This window comes from Hypomesus transpacificus, chromosome 20 (assembly GCF_021917145.1).
Source record: "Hypomesus transpacificus isolate Combined female chromosome 20, fHypTra1, whole genome shotgun sequence".
Classification (NCBI taxonomy): domain Eukaryota; kingdom Metazoa; phylum Chordata; class Actinopteri; order Osmeriformes; family Osmeridae; genus Hypomesus; species Hypomesus transpacificus.
The window spans coordinates 4,814,350-4,834,768 of NC_061079.1; the positions used below are offsets into that span (position 1 = coordinate 4,814,350).

General features: G+C 46.0%; 4 protein-coding genes across 8 annotated transcripts; 1 reads left to right on the top strand and 3 right to left on the bottom strand.

Moving 5' to 3' along the window:
• Positions 1-548: 548 nt before the first annotated feature.
• Positions 549-4,739, top strand: layna (layilin a). The gene is made up of 8 exons (XM_047042901.1): positions 549-734; positions 1,502-1,522; positions 1,633-1,930; positions 2,071-2,228; positions 2,682-2,732; positions 2,864-2,926; positions 3,068-3,164; positions 3,740-4,739. The coding sequence occupies exons 1-8, from the start codon at positions 659-661 to the stop codon at positions 4,737-4,739; spliced, it is 1,764 nt and encodes a 587-aa protein (XP_046898857.1). The 5' UTR covers positions 549-658.
• A 1,206-nt stretch (positions 4,740-5,945) lies between these two features.
• On the bottom strand, positions 5,946-12,949 carry alg9 (ALG9 alpha-1,2-mannosyltransferase). The gene is made up of 15 exons (XM_047043140.1): positions 12,779-12,949; positions 11,544-11,679; positions 10,928-11,062; positions 10,476-10,546; positions 10,292-10,380; positions 10,022-10,157; positions 9,789-9,876; positions 9,567-9,672; positions 9,330-9,452; positions 9,062-9,216; positions 8,720-8,849; positions 7,509-7,656; positions 7,255-7,384; positions 6,790-6,920; positions 5,946-6,544 (listed from the first exon to the last, which is right to left on the bottom strand). Exons 1-15 carry the CDS (start codon positions 12,913-12,915, stop codon positions 6,421-6,423), a joined length of 1,839 nt encoding a protein of 612 aa, XP_046899096.1. The 5' UTR covers positions 12,916-12,949; the 3' UTR covers positions 5,946-6,420.
• Positions 12,950-13,289: 340 nt separating this feature from the next.
• Positions 13,290-16,541, bottom strand: fdxacb1 (ferredoxin-fold anticodon binding domain containing 1). Of its 2 annotated transcripts, none has more exons than XM_047043173.1 (6): positions 16,192-16,541; positions 15,913-16,095; positions 15,625-15,781; positions 15,340-15,543; positions 15,095-15,253; positions 13,290-14,959 (listed from the first exon to the last, which is right to left on the bottom strand). In XM_047043173.1, the coding sequence occupies exons 1-6, from the start codon at positions 16,193-16,195 to the stop codon at positions 13,678-13,680; spliced, it is 1,989 nt and encodes a 662-aa protein (XP_046899129.1). In that variant the 5' UTR covers positions 16,196-16,541; the 3' UTR covers positions 13,290-13,677. The 2 variants fall into 2 exon arrangements, with proteins under 2 accessions (XP_046899129.1, XP_046899130.1); XM_047043174.1 differs by having other exon boundaries at positions 15,913-16,100.
• Positions 16,542-17,393: 852 nt separating this feature from the next.
• On the bottom strand, positions 17,394-20,400 carry bcl7ba (BAF chromatin remodeling complex subunit BCL7B a). Of its 4 annotated transcripts, none has more exons than XM_047043361.1 (6): positions 20,226-20,400; positions 19,642-19,717; positions 19,450-19,537; positions 18,904-19,068; positions 18,661-18,737; positions 17,394-18,438 (listed from the first exon to the last, which is right to left on the bottom strand). In XM_047043361.1, the coding sequence occupies exons 1-6, from the start codon at positions 20,315-20,317 to the stop codon at positions 18,352-18,354; spliced, it is 585 nt and encodes a 194-aa protein (XP_046899317.1). In that variant the 5' UTR covers positions 20,318-20,400; the 3' UTR covers positions 17,394-18,351. The 4 variants fall into 4 exon arrangements, with proteins under 4 accessions (XP_046899317.1, XP_046899315.1, XP_046899318.1 ...); XM_047043359.1 differs by having other exon boundaries at positions 18,856-19,068; XM_047043362.1 differs by having other exon boundaries at positions 18,661-18,713; positions 20,226-20,394.
• Positions 20,401-20,419: the final 19 nt, after the last annotated feature.

Here is a 20,419-nt window from a genome sequence, read left to right on the forward strand (position 1 = left end):
GTATGTGTGTTGGAGGAATGGAAGCAATGAGGATATGTATAGTGTGTCTATACTCTGTCTATTCTTCATTAGTTATTAGTCATCCGTCTGATCCCTGTGATGTGGGCGACTGTACCATAAAGTGCCTGGCCTCGTCAACTATTTTTGTTTTCATGACCATTAATTGTTGTTTAAGGCGCTAGAAATGGTCGAGATTGAAAGTTTTTTCATGTCCTGTCTTTGTAATGGAAAATGTCGCGCATGTAAGCTGAGTCAAAGTTTGAAATCTGTCTCTTGTCAGCGTTTATGACTGGGAGCACTCCCGTGATTAAATCCCGCCGGATCGATGCACTCTCTCTTTCTAATTATTACAACTGCTCTTAACAGATTACATCCCTCTCTCTACCCCCCCCCCCCCTCCCCCTCCCCCCTCAACCCATCCTCTTTCTCTCTTCCCCCTCACACACCTGCACTCTCTCTGTATCTCAGTCGGACAAGGAAGCGCCTGTGTTTCCCAAGACTCTGAAATTCCAGTTATTTGTATACATTCAGTTTCATATGCGACGACTGGCCTCTTGATCTCTCGCCGGGTTCATGGCATTGCTATTTGGATTGTGATCGGAACCCCCATGGAGGGCAACAAGTAGGAGCAGAGAAGTGGGACAGACGGAAGAAGGAGATGGAGACGATGAGTGTTTTCTGTTTCCTCCTGGTTCTGTGCTTTCTCCCATGTGTGGACAACAACCTCATCATTGGTGAGAGACACGACACATCACACAAGAACGCACCGCCAACCCATGTGCAGAGACACGCACGCACACAATCACGCAGATACATGCAGACGAGCCACACGGATACTGGAAGACACACCTGCAGAGATGTACACACCTACATAGAGACACACGCATGCACAAACAAACGAATGCATACGGACACAGACTCAAAGACACACAGATACTTCCAGGCCAGAGTTGCAAAAGTCTAGGAACTTTCTGAATTTTAGAGAATGAACGTGAGTTCAAGTGATATTGTGGACACATTGTTTTTTCCGTGATATATGCAGATATCATCTAAATTGGTTTGATTAAAAATTAAGCTTTTGTATTGAGGCAAATCATTGTACAAATAATGTGAAAGTGTCTGCAAGTTATGCTTACCATGGACAAATACATTTACCTCAGTAATAAGTCAAATATAACATACTCCTTTGGCTGAATGTCATAGTGTGTGAATACTAGTGTGTGGTGGTTAGCACCGTCTGTCTGTGTGCTGTAGGAAACACTAATTAATGTATTGGAAGAATGCACAATGTGTAGAGTGAATTGCAGTCCTGGTCAATTCCTATTGGCTCAGTCTGTCTTCACTGCCTCCAACCTAACTCTATGCCTCCAACACCCAAATTATTTCCAACTGAATTTTACGTTCTCACCCAGAAACTCCCAGAAACTTTGCAGAAACATTCCGAAAACTAACTGTCTTTTTCTATCATCCTGTGCTCTCGGTGCATACCCTGTGATGGAAGCCAACATGTTTGAAGCTAGAGGTAGGCCGGAAGCTCTTTCTTCATCATTGACATTTGGAACTTTAGGTTACGCTGCATGTTGGCCCACGATTTTTTTTGCCCAGTGTGTGTGTGTGTCTTTGTGTGTGCAGGTCAACGTGTGTGCAGGGTGGGCAAAGGAAGACCCTGCTACAAACTAGCATACTTCTCAGAACCAAGGCGCCGGCTAAACTTCCAAGAGGCGGAGCTAGCGTGTCGACGTGACGGAGGGGTGCTGCTGAGTGTGGAATCCGCCTCCGAGCAGCGAATCATAGAACAGCTCATTACAGAGCTCCGCCCCTCTGATGGGGATTTCTGGATTGGCTTGCGCCGCAACCATGGAGACCAGGATAGCAACGAAGACTGCCCCTCACAGTATTACTGGCTGGATGGCAGCAAGGCTACCTTCAGGTGAAAGGATCTAACGACTGTGTGTTTCTCAAGTCGTTGGTTTGAGGATACATCTGAGGATACATCTGCAGTTCCTCTTTACATGTGTGTATGTGAATGTTTACATGTGTGTGCCTGTGTGTGTGTGTGTGTATGTGTAGGAAGTGGCACTGGGATGAGCCATCGTGTGGGTACGAGGTGTGTGTAGTGATGTACCACCAGCCGTCCGCTCCCCCTGGTCAAGGTGGGCTGTACATGTTCCAGTGGAACGATGACAACTGTGAAACCAAGAACAACTTCATTTGCAAGTATACCACAGGTAACACGTCCACACACATCCACACTCCCTCCTTCCCTCTCTCCGTCCCTCTCTCCGTCCCTCTCTCTCTCTCTCTCTCTCTCTCTCTCTCTCTCTCTCTCTCTCTCTCTCTCTCTCTCTCTCTCTCTCTCTCTCTCTCTCTCTCTCTCTCTCTCTCTCTCTCTCTCTCTCTCTCTCTCTCTCTCTCTCTCTCTCTCTCACACAGACGCACACACAGACACAACATACTTCCCTGCCCAGTTCGCTGTTGTGTGTCTGTGTGTGTGTGCGTGGCAGGTGTCACTCACTAACAACGGGACTTGACAACGTCAGCATACAGTCATGTGCATGCTCATCTACTTGTCTGTGACACGCAAACATACACGTTCACACGCAACGTTCAATATCACTCACATCACATCAAACAACCAAAGCCTTCTAACTCATGACTAACGTGTTGATGTGGCATTTCAGAAAGGCCTCCAGACCCCTCCCCTTCAGAAAACTCCTCCTACACATTCTCCGGTAAGTGACCGTGACGACGGTCGCAGAAACAATAGGACTGAATTCATAATCAGTACAGCATGAGGATAGTGCTGTATGTATCAGTTAAGTACAGTATAAATCTGTGTGATCGCTCGTCTTGCGGTTCACAGAGACCCCTCCCACATCTCTGTTTCCATGGAATCCAAATAGCCATGGAGAGGAGCAGAGTCCAGGTATGTTGACCTCCGACCCTTAGACACAGAGGAATAAAGGTCTGTGCCAAGTCCAGTAGAATCTCCATTTTGTATTACGGCTCAACTTAAAGGCTCACATGTATGAACACCTAACTTTACACTTGTGTTCATGTGTTTCAGGCCTGAACTTGGTGTACATTTTCCTTCCCATAATTCCCTTATTGTTACTTTTGTTGATGGTGTTCGGAGTGTTCTGCTGCAAGCTGCTGGCCTGCAGGTGAGGAAGCGTGACTAATTTCACTTAGCGACATTGATTTATTTTTGTCCTGTGACGGGATACTGTTCGTCCTTATCTCCTGATGTGTTTTTTATCTTTCTTTTTTCCCTCTTCAACATATTTTTCCCTTATTTTATTCTATTTTTAACGAGCTCTGGTAAGGACAGGTGTAATGTACTTACCACTGGTCATAACAGCTTTCGACCGCTTGTTTATGTATCCAAATGTCTCTTTTTACAAAGTTACACATCCACATTACAGCCAGGGTGTTCTTTTTATTGTAGTTTATGTGAACTTTATATGAAAAATAAAGAAATTATATTCTGGGGAAAATGCTGAGGGCCTCTTAGCTGAGGAAAAGGGGCTATAGAATTCACTTCAAGAACTCAACTTGACAGTTTGCTGACCCCGACAACAACAGCATGACATCACAGAGAATGAGGACGTGGCCAAGTGGGTCCCTCGAGGACTAAGCTCACGCCTTGCCATTTACTGGCACTAATGACGTTGCAGAGCACTGCTCTGGGTTCTATTAGCTGTACTGACTGATGTCATCCATCTGTCATCCATAGGAGACCGAAGCACAAGCCCCAGCCAGAGGAGTGTCAGACTGACGCTGGGTTTTGTCCCAGCCCCGTCCCCAGCGACGTCTACAAGGTGATTCGCTCCCAGGAAGAGGCTGACCTATCGGGAAGCCGCCCGCACACCAAGAACACGTCCTTCCTGGGCTCCTCCCCCGACACGCCCCCTGGTGACTATGACAACCTGGGGGGACGCGACACGGAGAGTGGCTTCGTGACCCTGGCCAGCACCGAGAGCTGCTCTATGAACTACGAGCTCAACGACCTCAGCCTGGGCCGCCGTGGCAACCGCGAACCCTACGAAACCAGCCTGCGTCGCCAAGGTAGCCGCGACTCGTACGACGCCAGTCTGAGTCGCTACGGTAACCGGGAGTCGTACGACAGGAGCCTGGTTCGACGTGTGGGGAGGAGTGAACTTTATGGAGCCGGTTCCTATGGAGACCGGGAGATGTATGAAGGTAGTATGGGTGGTAGGAGTGAGTTCTATGATGGTGGTCTGGGGCCTGGTGGTCTGGGTCATGGGGAAGTGGGGTCTGGTGTTCTGGGGCATGGTGGTCTGGGGCATGGTGGTCTGGGGCATGGGGATATGGGGCTTGGCAGTCTCTGTCCTGGGGATATGGGTCCTGGTGGTCTGGGTCCTGGTGGTCTGGGTCCTGGTAGTCTGGGGAATGGTACTCTGGGGAATGGTGGTCTAGGGAATGGTGGTCTGGGGAATGGTGGTCTGGGGAATGGTGGTCTGGGGAATGGTAGTTTGGTGCATGGTGCTCTGGGACCTGGTGGTCTGGGGCCTGGGGCTCTAGCATTGAAGAGTGACCTCTACCAGACATACCTGATCAACGGAAGGGACGACTTGTACCAAACCAGCCTGTGTCGCTATGGCAGCAACAGGAAATCCTACGACACCAGTGTGAGTTACTATGGAAACGAGCCCAACCTGAGTGGTGGGAAGCGCTACTTCCGGGAGGCTGAATGGGTAGACAGCGACAGCTATTGATCATCCACTCCACTGTTGTGTGTATAACAGTTGTGTGTATGAATTACTGTGTCACAGTGAAATTTAGGTTTTCATTATTGATAGAGACGATGGAAAGCCTGCAGAGATGAGCGTGTCCGACGAATAGGTGACACGATATGTGTGCATGTCTTTTTTGACTGGTGGCCTGTTTGCATGGGCTTGTGATGCAGCTCCTTCTTGGTGGGGTTACCCGGCGACGCGTCAAATACATGCTGCCCACCCATTTTGGAGGTTTTCAATACCTTTTCTACCCTTACATTTACAAAGCAACATGCCATAAACTCATTTAGCGCCGTTTCCTTGCTTCTTTGCTGTTGGCTGAACTGCACCTCTCAAACAGCGGCGAATGTCTCCACTTAAAAGGCGTTGTTGCTTCCATTTCAACTCGCCTAATCCTCAACGGACGTTAGCGCTAACGAAGGGCCCCCTCCAGGCGGGAGACAGGACTGGAGGAGGGAAATGGCGAGGACGAGGATTCAGCTGGAGAGCTTGCTGCCTGAACAAGAAAACAATGGCATGACTCCACAGAGAATGAAGACTTCATGTAACCTGTATGTGTCCTGGTCGGTCCGATACCAAGTCTCTGGTAGGAGAAACCGGAAAAGGCGTTTGTATGTTTGCTATGATCAAAAGTAACTCAATAAAGAGGAAATGGGATACACGCTAATCGATGTGTGGGTGAATACTTATGTTACCTCGTGTGGTATTTTGGACGTTCAATCGCACTTAGCTAAGTGAAGATTCATCCAGGGCTCCCACACTGTTTGAATAATGGATATCAATGACCGTGACTGTCAATTATGTGATTTTTATTCATTGAAATCTATTTTCCAAACATCATTTTACTTCAGTTAAGAATCAAGTAGGCAGCTTACCCACACCTGATGATATTGACGTTAACACACAGTACGACTTCAAGCAGGTTTTAATGTACAAGTGAAGGCCTTGGTTCAATTAATATTTTAAACTATAGACATTTTAAAAGCTGAGAACTAGAAATGTTATAAAAAAAATATGTAAAACTTGAGCAGACTTATAGTCTGGAGATATATAGAATGTTCCCTCGATCAATAATCTTGGGAATCGAGTCGATAAAGCTCTTTTGAATTATGTGTAATAACCTGCCCTGGTCTCTGGGTGTTAGTAAGACATATTGAAGGCCTCATGGAGACAAAAAGACATTCACACAGTTTGGTCTGACTTTATTGACCATTTCAACTTCAATACTTGTCATGCTCTCTCCTTCTGTCACATCAAACACAGTCGTATTAACTGTTCTACTTTACTGCACATTTAGATCTCATGGCGCCTTAGATAAACTCTAAGATGTGCACACTTAGTACACACACACACACACACCTCAACACAGTTGAGATAACATGCAGGCCTTGATACTTTACCTGCCATACATTCACAACATACACGTCCCCGCAAACAGTCGCACGCACACCGACAAACCTATTTACAACCCTATTTACGACAGCCCAGTAAAGGCGGACACCGATTGGACGGACGTCCTTAAAGGGTCAGATCAATCTTCATGCACATAAACAGTCAAACCTTCACATCGGCACGCACACACGCACGCCCACAAACACACGGAATGCATGGAGAGGTTTGGGAGGGGCGGGGGGCGAGGGGGAGAGAAGGGGGTCAGGGGTCAGCCGTGGCTGCGCTTCCTCGGCAGCTTGGGCCGCCGTGGCTTGAGGATGACATAGCGGCTGTAGCTGGTGCGCTGGTCCGACAGGAACGGGATGTAGAACGCCCTGAAGAAAGGAGAGGATCTTGCGGGAGAAAGAGAGAGAGAGACAGAGAGAGACAGAGAGATAGAGAGAAAGAGAGAGACAGAGAGAAAGAGAGACAGAGAGAAAGAGAGAGAGACATAGAGAGAGAGATAGAAGGAAAGAAAGAAAGAAATAGAGACAGAAGGAAGGTCAGAAAGCACTTCTCGCTCACTTCCCATCCACACCATGACCAAAGTCCAATCGAACTCTGTTTTGTTTCCGTGGAAGCCTGTGAGGACACATACTTGGCTGTGTGGAGGAAGGGCTTGGAGGCGATGACGCTCCACTCCTCCTTGTTGGCAGCATAGCGAGGTTCCAGAGGCGTCTCCGTGTCCGTGTCCAAGTCTACCAGGTAATGGCACTGCCGCAGGTCTACCTACAACACGACCATCACACAACCAGCTTCTAACCATCGCACAACCAATACACAACATCACACAACCAGAAACTAACAGTCACACAACCAATACACAACCAGCTTCTAACCATCGCACAACCAGCTACTAACCATCACACAACCAACACACAAACATCACATAAACATCTTCTAACCATCACACAATCAGCAACTAACCATCACGCAACCAGCTACTAACCATCACACAACCAGCTTCTAACCATCACACAACCATCACAACCAACCACTTCGCGAAAATCATGCAGCCGAGCCTCCGACCGTCCTATGACTCCCACACAGCTGTCCTACTCACATATCTGGTTGGCTCCTCCAGATTCTGATCATTCATGTTGGCGGGGATCATCTGAGTAGCCAATGGGCTTGCAGCGTAAGGCTGAGGCAGTTGTCCTCTGAACTCTGATTGGATGAAATGCAACTGCCAACTGAAAGAGACAACCGATTGTCAAACGTTGACAATTTCAATCGAACACAATATAACGTATACCAAAGTAGTAGTCACACACAAACATTACACACACAAACACACACATACACACACACACTGACTTGTTAGGTAGGAGGAAGCTGCTGGGGTAACGATACCACTCCTTGCCGACACACACACTGACGAGACGGCCCTCAGGGACCGAGTGGAGAGACGGGTCCTTGGCGATGCGGTGGAACTCTGGGTACAGGTCCAAGGGAGCGTGATAGCCTGCAGGCCAGACACACCCAGTCAGACAGACAGACACAGCCAGTCAGACAGACAGACACACCCAGTCAGACACACCCAGTCAGACAGACAGACACAGCCAGTCAGACAGACAGACACAGCCAGTCAGACACAGCCAGTCAGACAGACAGACACACCCAGTCAGACAGACAGACACACCCAGTCAGACACACCCAGTCAGACACACCCAGTCAGACACAGCCAGTCAGACAGACAGACACACCCAGTCAGACAGACAGACACACCCAGTCAGACACACCCAGTCAGACACACCCAGTCAGACACACCCAGTCAGACACACCCAGTCAGACACAGCCAGTCAGACAGACAGACACACCCAGTCAGACACAGCCAGTCAGACACACCCAGTCAGACAGACAGACACACCCAGTCAGACACACCCAGTCAGACAGACAGACACAGCCAGTCAGACAGACAGACAGACAGACAGACACAGCCAGTCAGACAGACAGACACAGCCAGTCAGACACACCCAGTCAGACACAGCCAGTCAGACAGACAGACACACCCAGTCAGACAGACATACCCAGTCAGACAGACAGACACACAGTCAGATAGACACATACCGAGAGACAGACAGTCAGACAGACACATACCGACAGACAGACAGTCAGACACATACAGTCAGACAGACGCATACCAACAGACAGACAGACACATACAGTCAGACACATACAGTCAGACAGACACATACCGACAGTCAGACAGACACATACCGACAGTCAGACAGACACATACCGACAGTCAGACAGACAGACACATACAGTCAGCCAGAAACATACAGACAGACGCATACCAACAGACAGACAAATACATACAGTCAGACAGACACATACCGACAGACAGACACATGCAGTCAGACAGACACATACCGACAGACAGACAGACACACACAGTCAGACAGACAGTCTGGCACACAAAGACTGACAGACAATCCCCCCTGCCCCGACAACATACAGTATCTCCACGAACACATGAACCAATAACTGTCCATAAGGTGACGATAGGAAGATGTGAGTGTCACCTCTGAAGAGGGCGACGGAGCGCGACAGGGACAGCAGCGTGAACGCCAACAGGGAGGTGAGGGCCAGCCAGTTGGAGGAGACCGTGTAGTGTTCCAAACGGTACCGCTGAAACAGGAAGTGGTGGCACTTCTGCAAAAAAAAAAAAAAAAAAAAGCGTCACAGGAAAGCGGGGGTCGTCATCGCCCCCCATCGCCACACGCGTGCCCCGCGTTCCGCACGAAGCGAGGCAGGCGTGACAGCCCGACATATGAACCATCCATGGCTGCATGGGAACGTGATTAACCCTAACCCTAGTCAGGTTACAGTGCAATTCAGGTGATCCCAAAGGAAAGTGTGTGTACCTGCAGAGAGGACAGTGCCACTGCTCCACTCAGGCAGATAAGGGGGTAGATTGGGAAGAGGAACCTCTCTTCCTTGTGAGGTCTGGTGAAGAACACCAGCATCCACACATACATAGGAGACAGAGTCAGCCAGTAGGGTCGACCCAGGTTCTGGACTAAAAGACAGACAGACCCCCAAACAGACAGGTTAGAAGAAGCGGGCACGGTAGACCCAGCGTTTACGAACCCTCTGGTCTCATGCGTGCGCAAAAACCCGTTTTTCTCTCACCGTTGAATTTGTGAAGCAGGGTCTCCATGAGGGCGGTGAGGGGCAGGGAGAACAGGGCCAGGACAAACACGAGGTTGAAGTTGAGGAAGCCGTTCATGAAGTAGTAATGCCAAGGCTCCGTACCTGCGACGGGGGGGAAACGCACGCACGCACACTTTCATCGCAGTGTATTTATTTCCGAATTCAGAAATAATCCATTGGAATCAGCTCCACTTCACATGCATAAAAACAGGTTACCGTAGAGATCAGGGCCATGGGGAGTGAAGACGTTGTACAGTAGGATGTTGAGCGGCGCGACAACAAGTTTTCCGTAGAAACTGGAGTCCACCATCACTATGGGCACCTGGATGGAAACAGAACGATTTCAGCCTTGTTTGGGGTCATTTGCCAGTTTGTGGGGGGTCAGGGCTCTGTTTAGGAAATGGTTCAATGGGGTAAAATCACGAGTGCTTTCCTCACCAACAGAAGCAGAAGTGCGATAGCCGACCAGAGGATGAAGCTTTTCCACTTTTTTTTCAGCACCAGCAAGTCGAAGGCTATCGGTATCCTAACATCAGCAAGCCAGCGAGAGTTCATATCAGTCAGTAACAATACTCAAATATGTGGCCATCAACCAAACACTGAAATTGAAGCGCATATACAATAGAAGGAAAACACATAAACGCATAAAAGAAATTAAGCAACGTTCTTACCCAATCAGAGCAGAGAAGGGCCAGCCAACAATGGCTCCCGCTGCCACACCCATAATGGCCAACGGGGGAGAGTCCTGGAACCAGCCTGTCATGGCCACCAGTGTCGAGTACATACAGAACGTAGAGGGCAGAAACGCTGGAGCAAAAGGGAGTCAAATAAAAAAGATTGAAAGAATTTAGTGTTGGGTCCAAAAAGTGTCCTATTTAGGATAATGGGACAAATCGGACAACATAAAGTGAAGTGTCACCAATAACAGCAAAGAGACAGACCTGCTGAGGAGATGAACATTCCAGAACTCAAGACCAGGAAGGCCAGCATGAGGCGACCCACATGCAACCCAAATTTTTTACACACCGCCCTGTCAAATACACACATATACACACACACATAATTAAACTTGTTCCTTTAAGCACAGCCGGTTATACACCCACTTTTCTGAGGCAGGAGACTCACTTGTAGAAGTAAAGCTCGCAAACACAGCAGGAGAAGGCAAGGACACAGCGCACAAAGTAGAAGACCAGCACCTGTCAGAACAGCACAGGAGGAAATAAGAGTTTGCGTCAGTGCTTGTAAGCCAGAGGGTATGATGGATACGGGGGCAGGACACAGGCCCGTTCAAGGCCTCTCTCTGAGACACTGTGGAAATACTGTGCTTCTCATTGAAACATTACATTTACATTTAGTCATTTAGCAGACGCTCTTATCCAGAGCGACTTACAGTAAGTACAGGGACATTCCCCCGAGGCAAGTAGGGTGAAGTGCCTTGCCCAAGGACACAACGTAATTTCGCACGGCCGGGAATCAAACCTGCAACCCTCTGATTAATAGCCCAATTCCCTAACCGCTCAGCCATCTGACTCCCAAACACGCATATATAAGAAAGGTTTAATGCATGCATTTCATACCTTGTTGGTCTGTAATATATGTGCATGTAAGCAGGCGGGAAGTGCGTGCAACCACAGGTAAGCGTAGGATCTGATGGCGTAGACAGGAGAGTACTCCCATGTCTGCATCCCGGTTCCATATAACAGGAAGTGCATCTGCAGAAGAGGTCAGAAAAGCACAACATTTGTATGTGGAATTTGCGTTGACAAAAGCAACTCCCAGCGTCCATACAAGACAGTCAACACCAATAAAGCTAAGTTAACGACAAACGATTAATCACACCAATTCAATGGATGCAGGGTGCTGAGTTAGGGCATAGCTATTTGCTTTGTTGTAATACATTTACATTTATGCATTTAGCAGACGCTTTTATCCAAAGCGACTTCCAAGAGAGAGCTTTACAAAAGAGCATAGGTCACTGATCATAACAACGAGGTAGTCCCAAACATTGCAAGCAGCCAAAACATGAAGCATACATTGTGAAAAAACTAAACAAGTTCCATAAGTGTAACTTCAATATAAAGGGGACTAGGCCATAACAATCTTGTGTTGGACAAGACCACTAAAAAGCAACAAAGTGTGTGTGTGCACGAGCACGTGTGCTGGGGATGTTTGTGCTGGGATTGGACAACTCACAGGCTCCCAGTAGTTGAACGTCTCATCGCAATCTGAGATGTTGCTCAGTAACGCTGCACAGAAGCGGGCAGAGAGCAGGCATTTGAAAGCAGTGGAACCCTCCGGAGCCCACACCTGCCCTCCTCGACTCACTGACCTGCACACACACACACACATAAATAACACACTTGCAATGATGAGAACATTGTTGCGATATGGATGCGGTTTCTTTAACACTTATTTCACTCCCTATGCAATCTGGCTGAACAACAGTGCGCCTAACTTTCTCGACCAAACTATGCAGTAACTTTAGCTCGAGACTACCCTAAAAGTTGGGAGGGAGACCGATTGGGTTTGAATCATTACTTTTATCATTTTATTGATATTCAATTATATGTACGTGAGATGCAAAGTTGTTCCTGCTTTGCAAGAGCGTGTGCCTGGGGAATTATGGGATGCCCTGTGCTCTACAAAGGATTTAAGAGGATTAGGTCAAAGTAAATTATAACATGCCATAATCTGTTGATGCGACAGCCTATGATAAATCGGTTGCATGAAGTGGGATCAGAACACTGTCCACACTCCTTACATACCCGTGCTCAAGATGCCGCACGAACTGCTTTTGTCAACTGTGCGATAAGAACACGTCAGCCTTATTTTAACTCCAACCAAAGAATTGGCCGTGCAAAAAAAGTCTAGTGACAGTCTCACTTCATCGGTTTCATGGCCTGAGGTATACAAATATAGCGTTAGAGCAATTAAGTTAATCGTATCATAATAACGTAGCTAGCTAGCTGTCTGCAAACTACAACGACAGGTCTAGACTTCTTGGAAGGTGGGAATTTAATAGCGACGCCCCAACAAGTGAATCCTGTGAATGAATGAGACCGTCTGCCTAGGCAAGCTGGATCTAGCTAGCTAGCTAAGTGCCACAACGGCAACTGACAGGACAGTTTATGATGTGAATAATGTTTTAGCTAGCACTAAACTAGATATAATTTGATATATGAAGGTACCTATAATAATAAAACAGCGCAGCTCAACTGTCACGGATTTGGAAGCAAGTCTATTGTTGTTGAGAGTGTAGTAGGCTACGAGATTGCTAGCATAACTGGCTAGATAGCTTTTACATTCGTTGCCAATTGTCAAAAAATGGCTAGCACATAGCTAGCTCCGAGCTGCTAGCCATACAGAATTGAATGACAGCTACAAGGCTTTTCGGCAGAAATGGCATCGCTTTATTGCTTATCACTCACTCTTGCCGTGTGTCAGATATTTTGCTGTCATCACTGCCCTTCTCTTCTTTTAATGTCCGAGCTTCACTTGGGGCGATTACGTTATTTGAATCATGTCTGCTTCCTCGCCTGTTTCGATGCCGAATTCTTGACGCCATATCTAAAGATTGTGAGCTGCCTGCAGGTTCCACATCTTCGTGCATTTCCGTAATGGACCATTGAGGACTTAATTGGCACCTCTGCCCTGCACATCTTTCAATGATTTGAAACACAATTATACAATGATATACCCATTGGTATTTCTTTGGTTTGCAGTGTACAAAACAGAAGGTGCCAATTTATACTAAATCCTATATTAATGCACAAATAAAATGAACTAATACAGTCTGTGTTGCAAGTGCCTATATGCTCTCTGAATAGAGAAACTTGAGTGAGCAGTAAGCCCAAAGTAAGACAATCTAACGGGTAGGATAAAATGTTAGGACAACCAGTCCTGGCAACAAATGATACCAAACATTTTGGTCATGGCATATTATATTTACTGACATTTAAAAGACTGAACACACATATTTTCAAATACTTAACATACAAAAGACACATTTCACCATCACCAGTCCAGTAAATAGTACAGATACAGAGGAATACATGAAGCTCCATCATAATACATCATCATAAACATGTTTCCTGAAGCATCAAGAGAATAGAAAAATGCATATAATGTTTATCAAGGTTTGCATTATATTACATCATCATATCACTCCAAATTCATGCCACATCAAGGATACAATTACATTCCTGAGTTTTAATTCCCCATATATGTTTAAAAGTAAACCAAGACCAGCTTCTTCATTGTTAACTTGCATATTATGCTAATTGTACAACATTTCCTGTCAACAATACTAAAACCTCCTATTCCCTACCTACCTTATGTCAACATGTAAGCGTGTTGCCAGCAAGGTTTGCAAGTGTGCATGCAGTTTAAGTGCCTTTGTGTGTGAGAGAGCATGTGTATGTGAGTGGTACACGAGCCTGTAGCAGTAACTTGTCTGAGGCAGGTCTGGATGTGAGAAGGTATCAATGCGTTTAACCTGCTCCACAGTTCCTTTACTCGCTTCTCTAACTACCGCATGAAAGCTCAGCTCATCCCATTCAGAACCTGCCCAAAAGCTTATATCATAGGTAAAGTGCACAGGGTACAAGGAAAATGGCCGATAGGGTGTCCCCGGCAACGGGCAGAGTTGAAAGAAATGTAGGAAGCGGCGGTCATGTGACCAGAGGATGCGCCAATCCGGGAGAGAGAAAAGAAGTGTGGCGAGGAGGTCCATATTCAGACACATACTCACACACACCTTGGTGATGTCTTCGGTAAAGTCGTCCACCGACACCCGGCCGACCTCGCCCAATGGCTGAGCCGTCAGACCCAGGCCCCCCTGCCCCTGGATCAGGGAAACCCCGTACGGAGCCAGCAGCCCCTCCAAACTCTGCCCGAGAACTCTGAGAGGCTCGGATGCAGCAGGAAACAGACCTCGGAGTAGGAGCTGATGAAAGGCAGGTTGGGCCCAAGGACTAATAAGACATTTCTGAAAGACTAGGCCACTGACTCCTGTCAAAGCTCCAATAAACCCCTCAGTTTGGTCCTCTGTAATCCTAGCACTGGTATCACCCCTGCCTCCTTCAACGCAGCATCCTCTATGCCGTCTGCAAACACCCTTACCCTGTTCCCCATCCACCCGTAGCGGGGCCCGCACCTTTAACTGAGGAAGCAGGGAACTACGTAGCAGAAAACCCCCACCACTTTCCCCATCACAATCACGGCCGGCATTTGGTGCCACATCTACGCCCCCTTGTCCCTCTTCCCTGACAAACGGGACTGTACTAATGTGTGTTCCTTCAAGGGCCTCAACGACCGTCTGGGTGTTCCCCTCATCGTCTGAAGGAGTGGGCCGGCCCGCGAGTGGATTGGTCGATCGGTCGGTCTTTTTCTCCGCGCGACAGGAGGCTTCGGTGTGGAGGGGCTGTACCCAGTAGCAGTGTCTGCTGTCCATTTTCAAGCCACAGGCCTGCAGACAATTGGGGGTGAAGCGGATGACATGGGGAAGGGGCTCCGTCACCATGGAGATAGACCACTCCTCTGTCAGGCAGTTCAGAAGGACGTCCTGAGTCACCCTGACGGGATGGACAGAACCTGGAGAGAGGAAGTCCCTGGGAAGCAAGAGAGAGAGAGAGGGAGATTGGACGATGTAATGGCAGGGATCAGCTATGCTGTCTGAAATGTTATGACTCAACATGCATTTGAAGATACCTTTTCGAAATACAGAGTCAAAGTTGCGTGCATACCTGTTTATATAATCGTTCAGCTCAGCCGGTACGTGGTAATGTACTCTCTCTTCCCCAACGGTTTCCAGCATTTTCAGTTTCTGAGGGTTGCCGAGAGGGAGACTGCGAGTGAACACGTGGGTCAATGCCTTGGTCACGTGGAAGCCTTTATCCTGGCTCCTGACAAAACGCACCCACACAAGCATGTCTTTACCTTCGCTCCCACGGAAGACAAATATCTGCTCACCAGAACCACGAATAACTACCTGTATCCAGTGCATCTGTAGCTCGTGAACTTCTTATCATCAAAGGGTCGGACGTCACTAAGAAGGAGTCCAGCCTCGGCTGCCATGACAACGACTTGCCAACTATTGTGCCATTCTCTCATTGGCTGGTCAGCTGGTGTACCGCCCTGCCCGTTACATAGAGCAATGTGGACTTGTCCTTCTTCACTAAGAACCTGAACACAACTGAACACATATTTCCCAAATGTATCATGATTAAACACACATAAATATATGTTGTTAGACTCTGCTAAAGCTGTGGTTTACCTGAGGAAGAGGTTTTTGAGGAGCTCTCTGTTCTTCTTCACGCCACTTTTACGCCCACAGTGAGGGAAGTTGAATACCACAAGATCAAAAATGCGACCACCAAGAGGTTCACAATCCCCCAGTCGTGTCGAGTCCACCTCAAACAGCACCTCTCCACCTGCAGTAGTTGGAAATAGCCTACATGTTACGGGTGTATTAGGCGATCACCGATTCGTTCCACAATAGCATGCAAACATTTTTTGGATCACATTAACGTGGTGATACAGTAAGCACACTCAATTCTCTCACCTGAATCTTTGATGGTCTGGATGTTAGTGGCAGTTCCTTCGTGCCGCAGTGCCTCCCTTTTGCACTGTAGGCAGGTGGCGGTGATGGCCCTGCCGCCCATAGATAACCGTTCCTGTGCCAGACCAGCGGCAAAAGAGAAGTTTCCCTCTCCAACAAGCAGCACCGATCCGCTACCAGACATACCTGTTCTGATGAATGACCAAAAAAGCGTATCGTGAACACTGAACAATGTCAACCTACGTGCAGTAGGATGTCATGTGTGCATGCGCTCCAGCCTACCCATAGGTTGTCACGATGTCTGCTTGCCTTCAGCAATTTGTCATCTGTGTTTTTACTTTAACTCTACTCGTAATCCAACCATTTGCATTCATGCTAAAGTAAGCAAGTAGCACCCGCAAATTAAGTGCACAACTATAACCTGAGGGCTGGGAATATATTGCAAGTTACCCTGTCCCGCTAATATCAATGTATTTGTTGGCTTCAAATCAACTTTATCATTTCATCCATGTTTGGAGTAAAACTGGCTTTACTGTTTAACGAATTATGGGCTGAAGAGGTTCGCGTTATATAGAGTTTTGCAGGACTGAACTTTAAGACTTCATAAGTAAGACTAAATCCAAAACTGAAGATTCACGTGTGTATCAATGTGTTACAGTTAAAAAGGTCTGGAGGGAAACATACACGGAATAAGAGTGTGCAAAGGATGTCTCTTCAGTTTGTGTCCTATGGAATATAATCACAAGAAAATACGATATTGCATATGACAGTATAACCTAGTATTTATCGTTTATAATTTATGTACAACTAAACTAAGTGATGGTTAACATTCCATGATAGTCATTCAATCCACACTGTACACTGCGTTGAAGCTGTCAGAAACGACGTCCTCGTCTACTCCTTGCACGTACACAAACCACAAAAGACAAGACAATGCCATAACACACTCCTTTATAAAATGAACTGTACTCATTTCATATTACAATCAAATACAAATTATGCTTTTATAAACTTTTCAACTTTGTTAAATTGTTAAATAAATCAAATGGAGTTTCAACACATCCGTTTGTCTACCATAATTTAAAGTAGACATTGATTCTGAATGTAGTCTTATGAATTTGTTGCCCTTAGAAACTCACATTTAGTAAGGTGCGAGAGTACTACAAACTTAATGAGAGCCCACATAAAACAATCGTAAACACTGGTAATTATAGGTAATGTAAAGTAGTATGCTTTTTCCAACTAGGGATTACATCATAACAGATCATCTAAACAAAGTAGTAACCATGTCCCATTTCCAGAAAGCAAATTATTATTATTTTTTACTTTGGAAATATCAAAATCAAGTTGCTGTGTACATGCATTGTAACCCGAGGAAACCTTACTCCCCCACTGCTCAAGTTCAACATGACATAATAGGTATTCCACATGGGTTACTAAATGTAAACTCAAGGTAGATTGATGAAAACTCAAAATGTCAGAAAGAGATGTAAAACAACATTTTAATTTTCTCTTTACTTTTAACTACATTGAGATAAATACCAGACATAAGACCAGACAAAAGGTGTCTGCTAAATGAATACATTCTAATTACATAAGAGCACTAAAGAAAGGTATCCTCATTCAACAAACAGAATGGCTATAGCCTACTTGCCTGGAATGTATTCAGGATGTCATAAATATATTCAGGATGCTTATGCAAGCAATAGGATTTGAAATTACAACCTTGTAGGAAAAAAAAGGTTTTGCAAAAGTCCACTTTTGTCATTTAAACGTCAAATACTTCACTCAAGTAGAGCCAATGCAAGAACATTTGTAGATCACCATCCAAGGCTTATTTTGTAAGTATTTCTTTATAACTCACTATATTTACTTGCAGTTTGATGCAATCTCAACATTTACATAAATAACACATTCTTCTATGTAAAAAGTACAATTTTCCTGACAGCAATAGTACTTTCCCTGTCAAGGAAAATAAAAAGGAGAGATCTAGTCTACCTCATTGCACTTTTACCCTTGGAATAGTCCATGCCTATTTGGTTTTAGATTTGGTTTTCAATCTATTCAGGCACAATAGCCAAAGGAAAATAACCATTAAACCATTTCATGGCAAAAACGAGGTCATAACAAATGAAAATGTACGTATCAATATAAGCTCAGTACTTATGGTCCATAAATGTTTGTTTTTTTAAGTCGTCAAAAGAAGACAGAAGACAGAATTGAATGATAATCGTGCAACTTGCTTGTCATAAGATAGCGAGGTTGGGTTTACTCATGTAAACCAACGTCTCATCACTTCAGCAATGTCACTAATAAACTCACCCATGAATTAGAGCCCACTCAATCCCTGAAAACAATGGGAGACTCTTCGATTCATGGAGTAAATCAATGCAATGCCGGAAATGACTAGAACTTTGAACCTGATTCTAAGTGCAATGTGTGTTATCTCAAGGTTGAAACCTGCATGACAGGAGTATGCTCGGAGCACACTCTCTTTAGTGGTGGAGCCCCTGAACATTCTTCTTCCTCCTGTACAAATATATGAGAAGAGGAGAATGTGAGATGATGGAAGTGCAGAAAGGGATATAATTAGGCATGGTTGGGAATATAAAAGGACATACAATGAACTCAGGACAAACAGAAAATGCCTTATGAAATTAATTCTTAGTGGTTTTTCAAAACGAACAAAATATGCTCCTAAATACAATGACTAGCCTGGTAGCCATTAGTAGCAGATCCCTAGTGTTTTACCTGAGTTGTGAGGGTCAACAGATCCTCTTTAATCAGTGTTGGAGGTCCATCCGCTAATTCACATGTCAAGGAAGGCTCTAAAATTAGACACACTGCTTTTATCATACTTACGACGAGGACAAGTTAGAATGTTTGCAAACTGCTGTTCAAAATTTGAGACGGGGGTCTTTTGGTAAACCTTCTAAAACCTCTTACTTGCAATCATGAGATCATCGAGGTGTAAGTGTCGGTGTGTCTTCTCACCCTCCATGGTCTCTTGGCCCAGCGTGGGAGGCTGGGAGTCGTCAGTGCGGAAGCCAGAGGCGTGCACTGGGCTCAAAGGCTCGCTGGGCAGGGGGCTGGAGTTACTGCTGCTGTCTATTTTTGGCTGGTATGTGTCGGACAGCGAGCTCTGGTTACTGTTCTCATCTGGAGAGGAAGACAAAACAAGCACTGTGAGAAAACTGTGAAGCCACGTTGAGGGTGCGGGCTCATGTTTGGAGGTATTTAGTAAGTGAACAGAACAATTCACACACAACAATGGCTTTCATTGGAGGAAGAAAAAAAAACATGTTAGTGAAGAAAAGCACAGGAAGAAATGACTAAGTGGCCTGTCCTCCCAAGTTTTGCTTTTGTTGTGAACCATGAGCCACACCATACTCTTGATAACGTCTCATTAGCAGTTGTACGGACCTAAAAACGGATACATTTTCCCACCAAAAAAATGTAATTTCAGTGTCTTTCCATGTTTTAAATGTCAGTTGATATCATCAGCTGGATGTCTGAAGGTTTATAAAAGTAGTTACTTACCATTAAAGTCCAACAGATGTGTGTTATCTGAGCTCGGATCTGAGAAGTTGTTCAGATCCCTGACCACACCAGCTGCAACTTTGTCTTTCTGCAACCGCAAAGAGACAGGATCTGAACATATCGGTGCATTGTAGGCTGTATTTATTATTCATCTAATGTACAAAAAGCAGTGATGAAAATACAGTAACTCACTTCCTTGGTGTCTACCACAGGTACCCACTTGAATATTCTCAAAGACGTGTCCCCAACAGTAACCCATTTCTTCTCCCTGCACAAAATACAAGTTTGCAACCAGTGTAGCAAGCACATACACAATTCAACAGGTCGGATGAATTTGTTAATACATCGTGACTTGCTAGCTAGCCTTTAGCCCCGATAGTGCCAAAGGGAAGGACCATCTCGTCAGATGAAATGAAAGTACAGGTATGGGCCCTATTTTCATCCATCTCAATCTCAGAGATAAGATTTCGTGTTCATAAAAATCTCAAAAAAATCTGAGCTTTAGTCCTCAACCTTGACAAGTGTTCGCTTGTGACTTTGTGGGCAACGTTAGCTTTGCTAAACTCCCTTCCGAGTCCCACCCCAAGTTGACAAGCCACTTGTCTCGTACCGTTAAAGCCTCATCTCTGGGGAGACAGATTCACATTAACGCTCATTGGTCGTACTCTCCGCCATTCACTGTCATTCTATGTAACCCACGCCTCTTGAGTCGCTGAACTTCTGTTTCGAGAATCTTTCAAGATTGTGTTACACAAGAAAACGATTGTTGTTCTCACCATCTCCGGACCCTCTCAATGGCTGCCATCACCTTTTTCATGTCATCTTTAGCGCGGCTTCGGGTCTCCGCTCGAACTGAGCGTCCAGACATGTTTGCTGCTTGGTTTTAGTTTAATTCGTCTCCGGTGCTATTCCGACAGGATGTTTAGCCTAGCTGTCCAGCCCCCGAATCTCGCGAGCTTTCGACACCCAT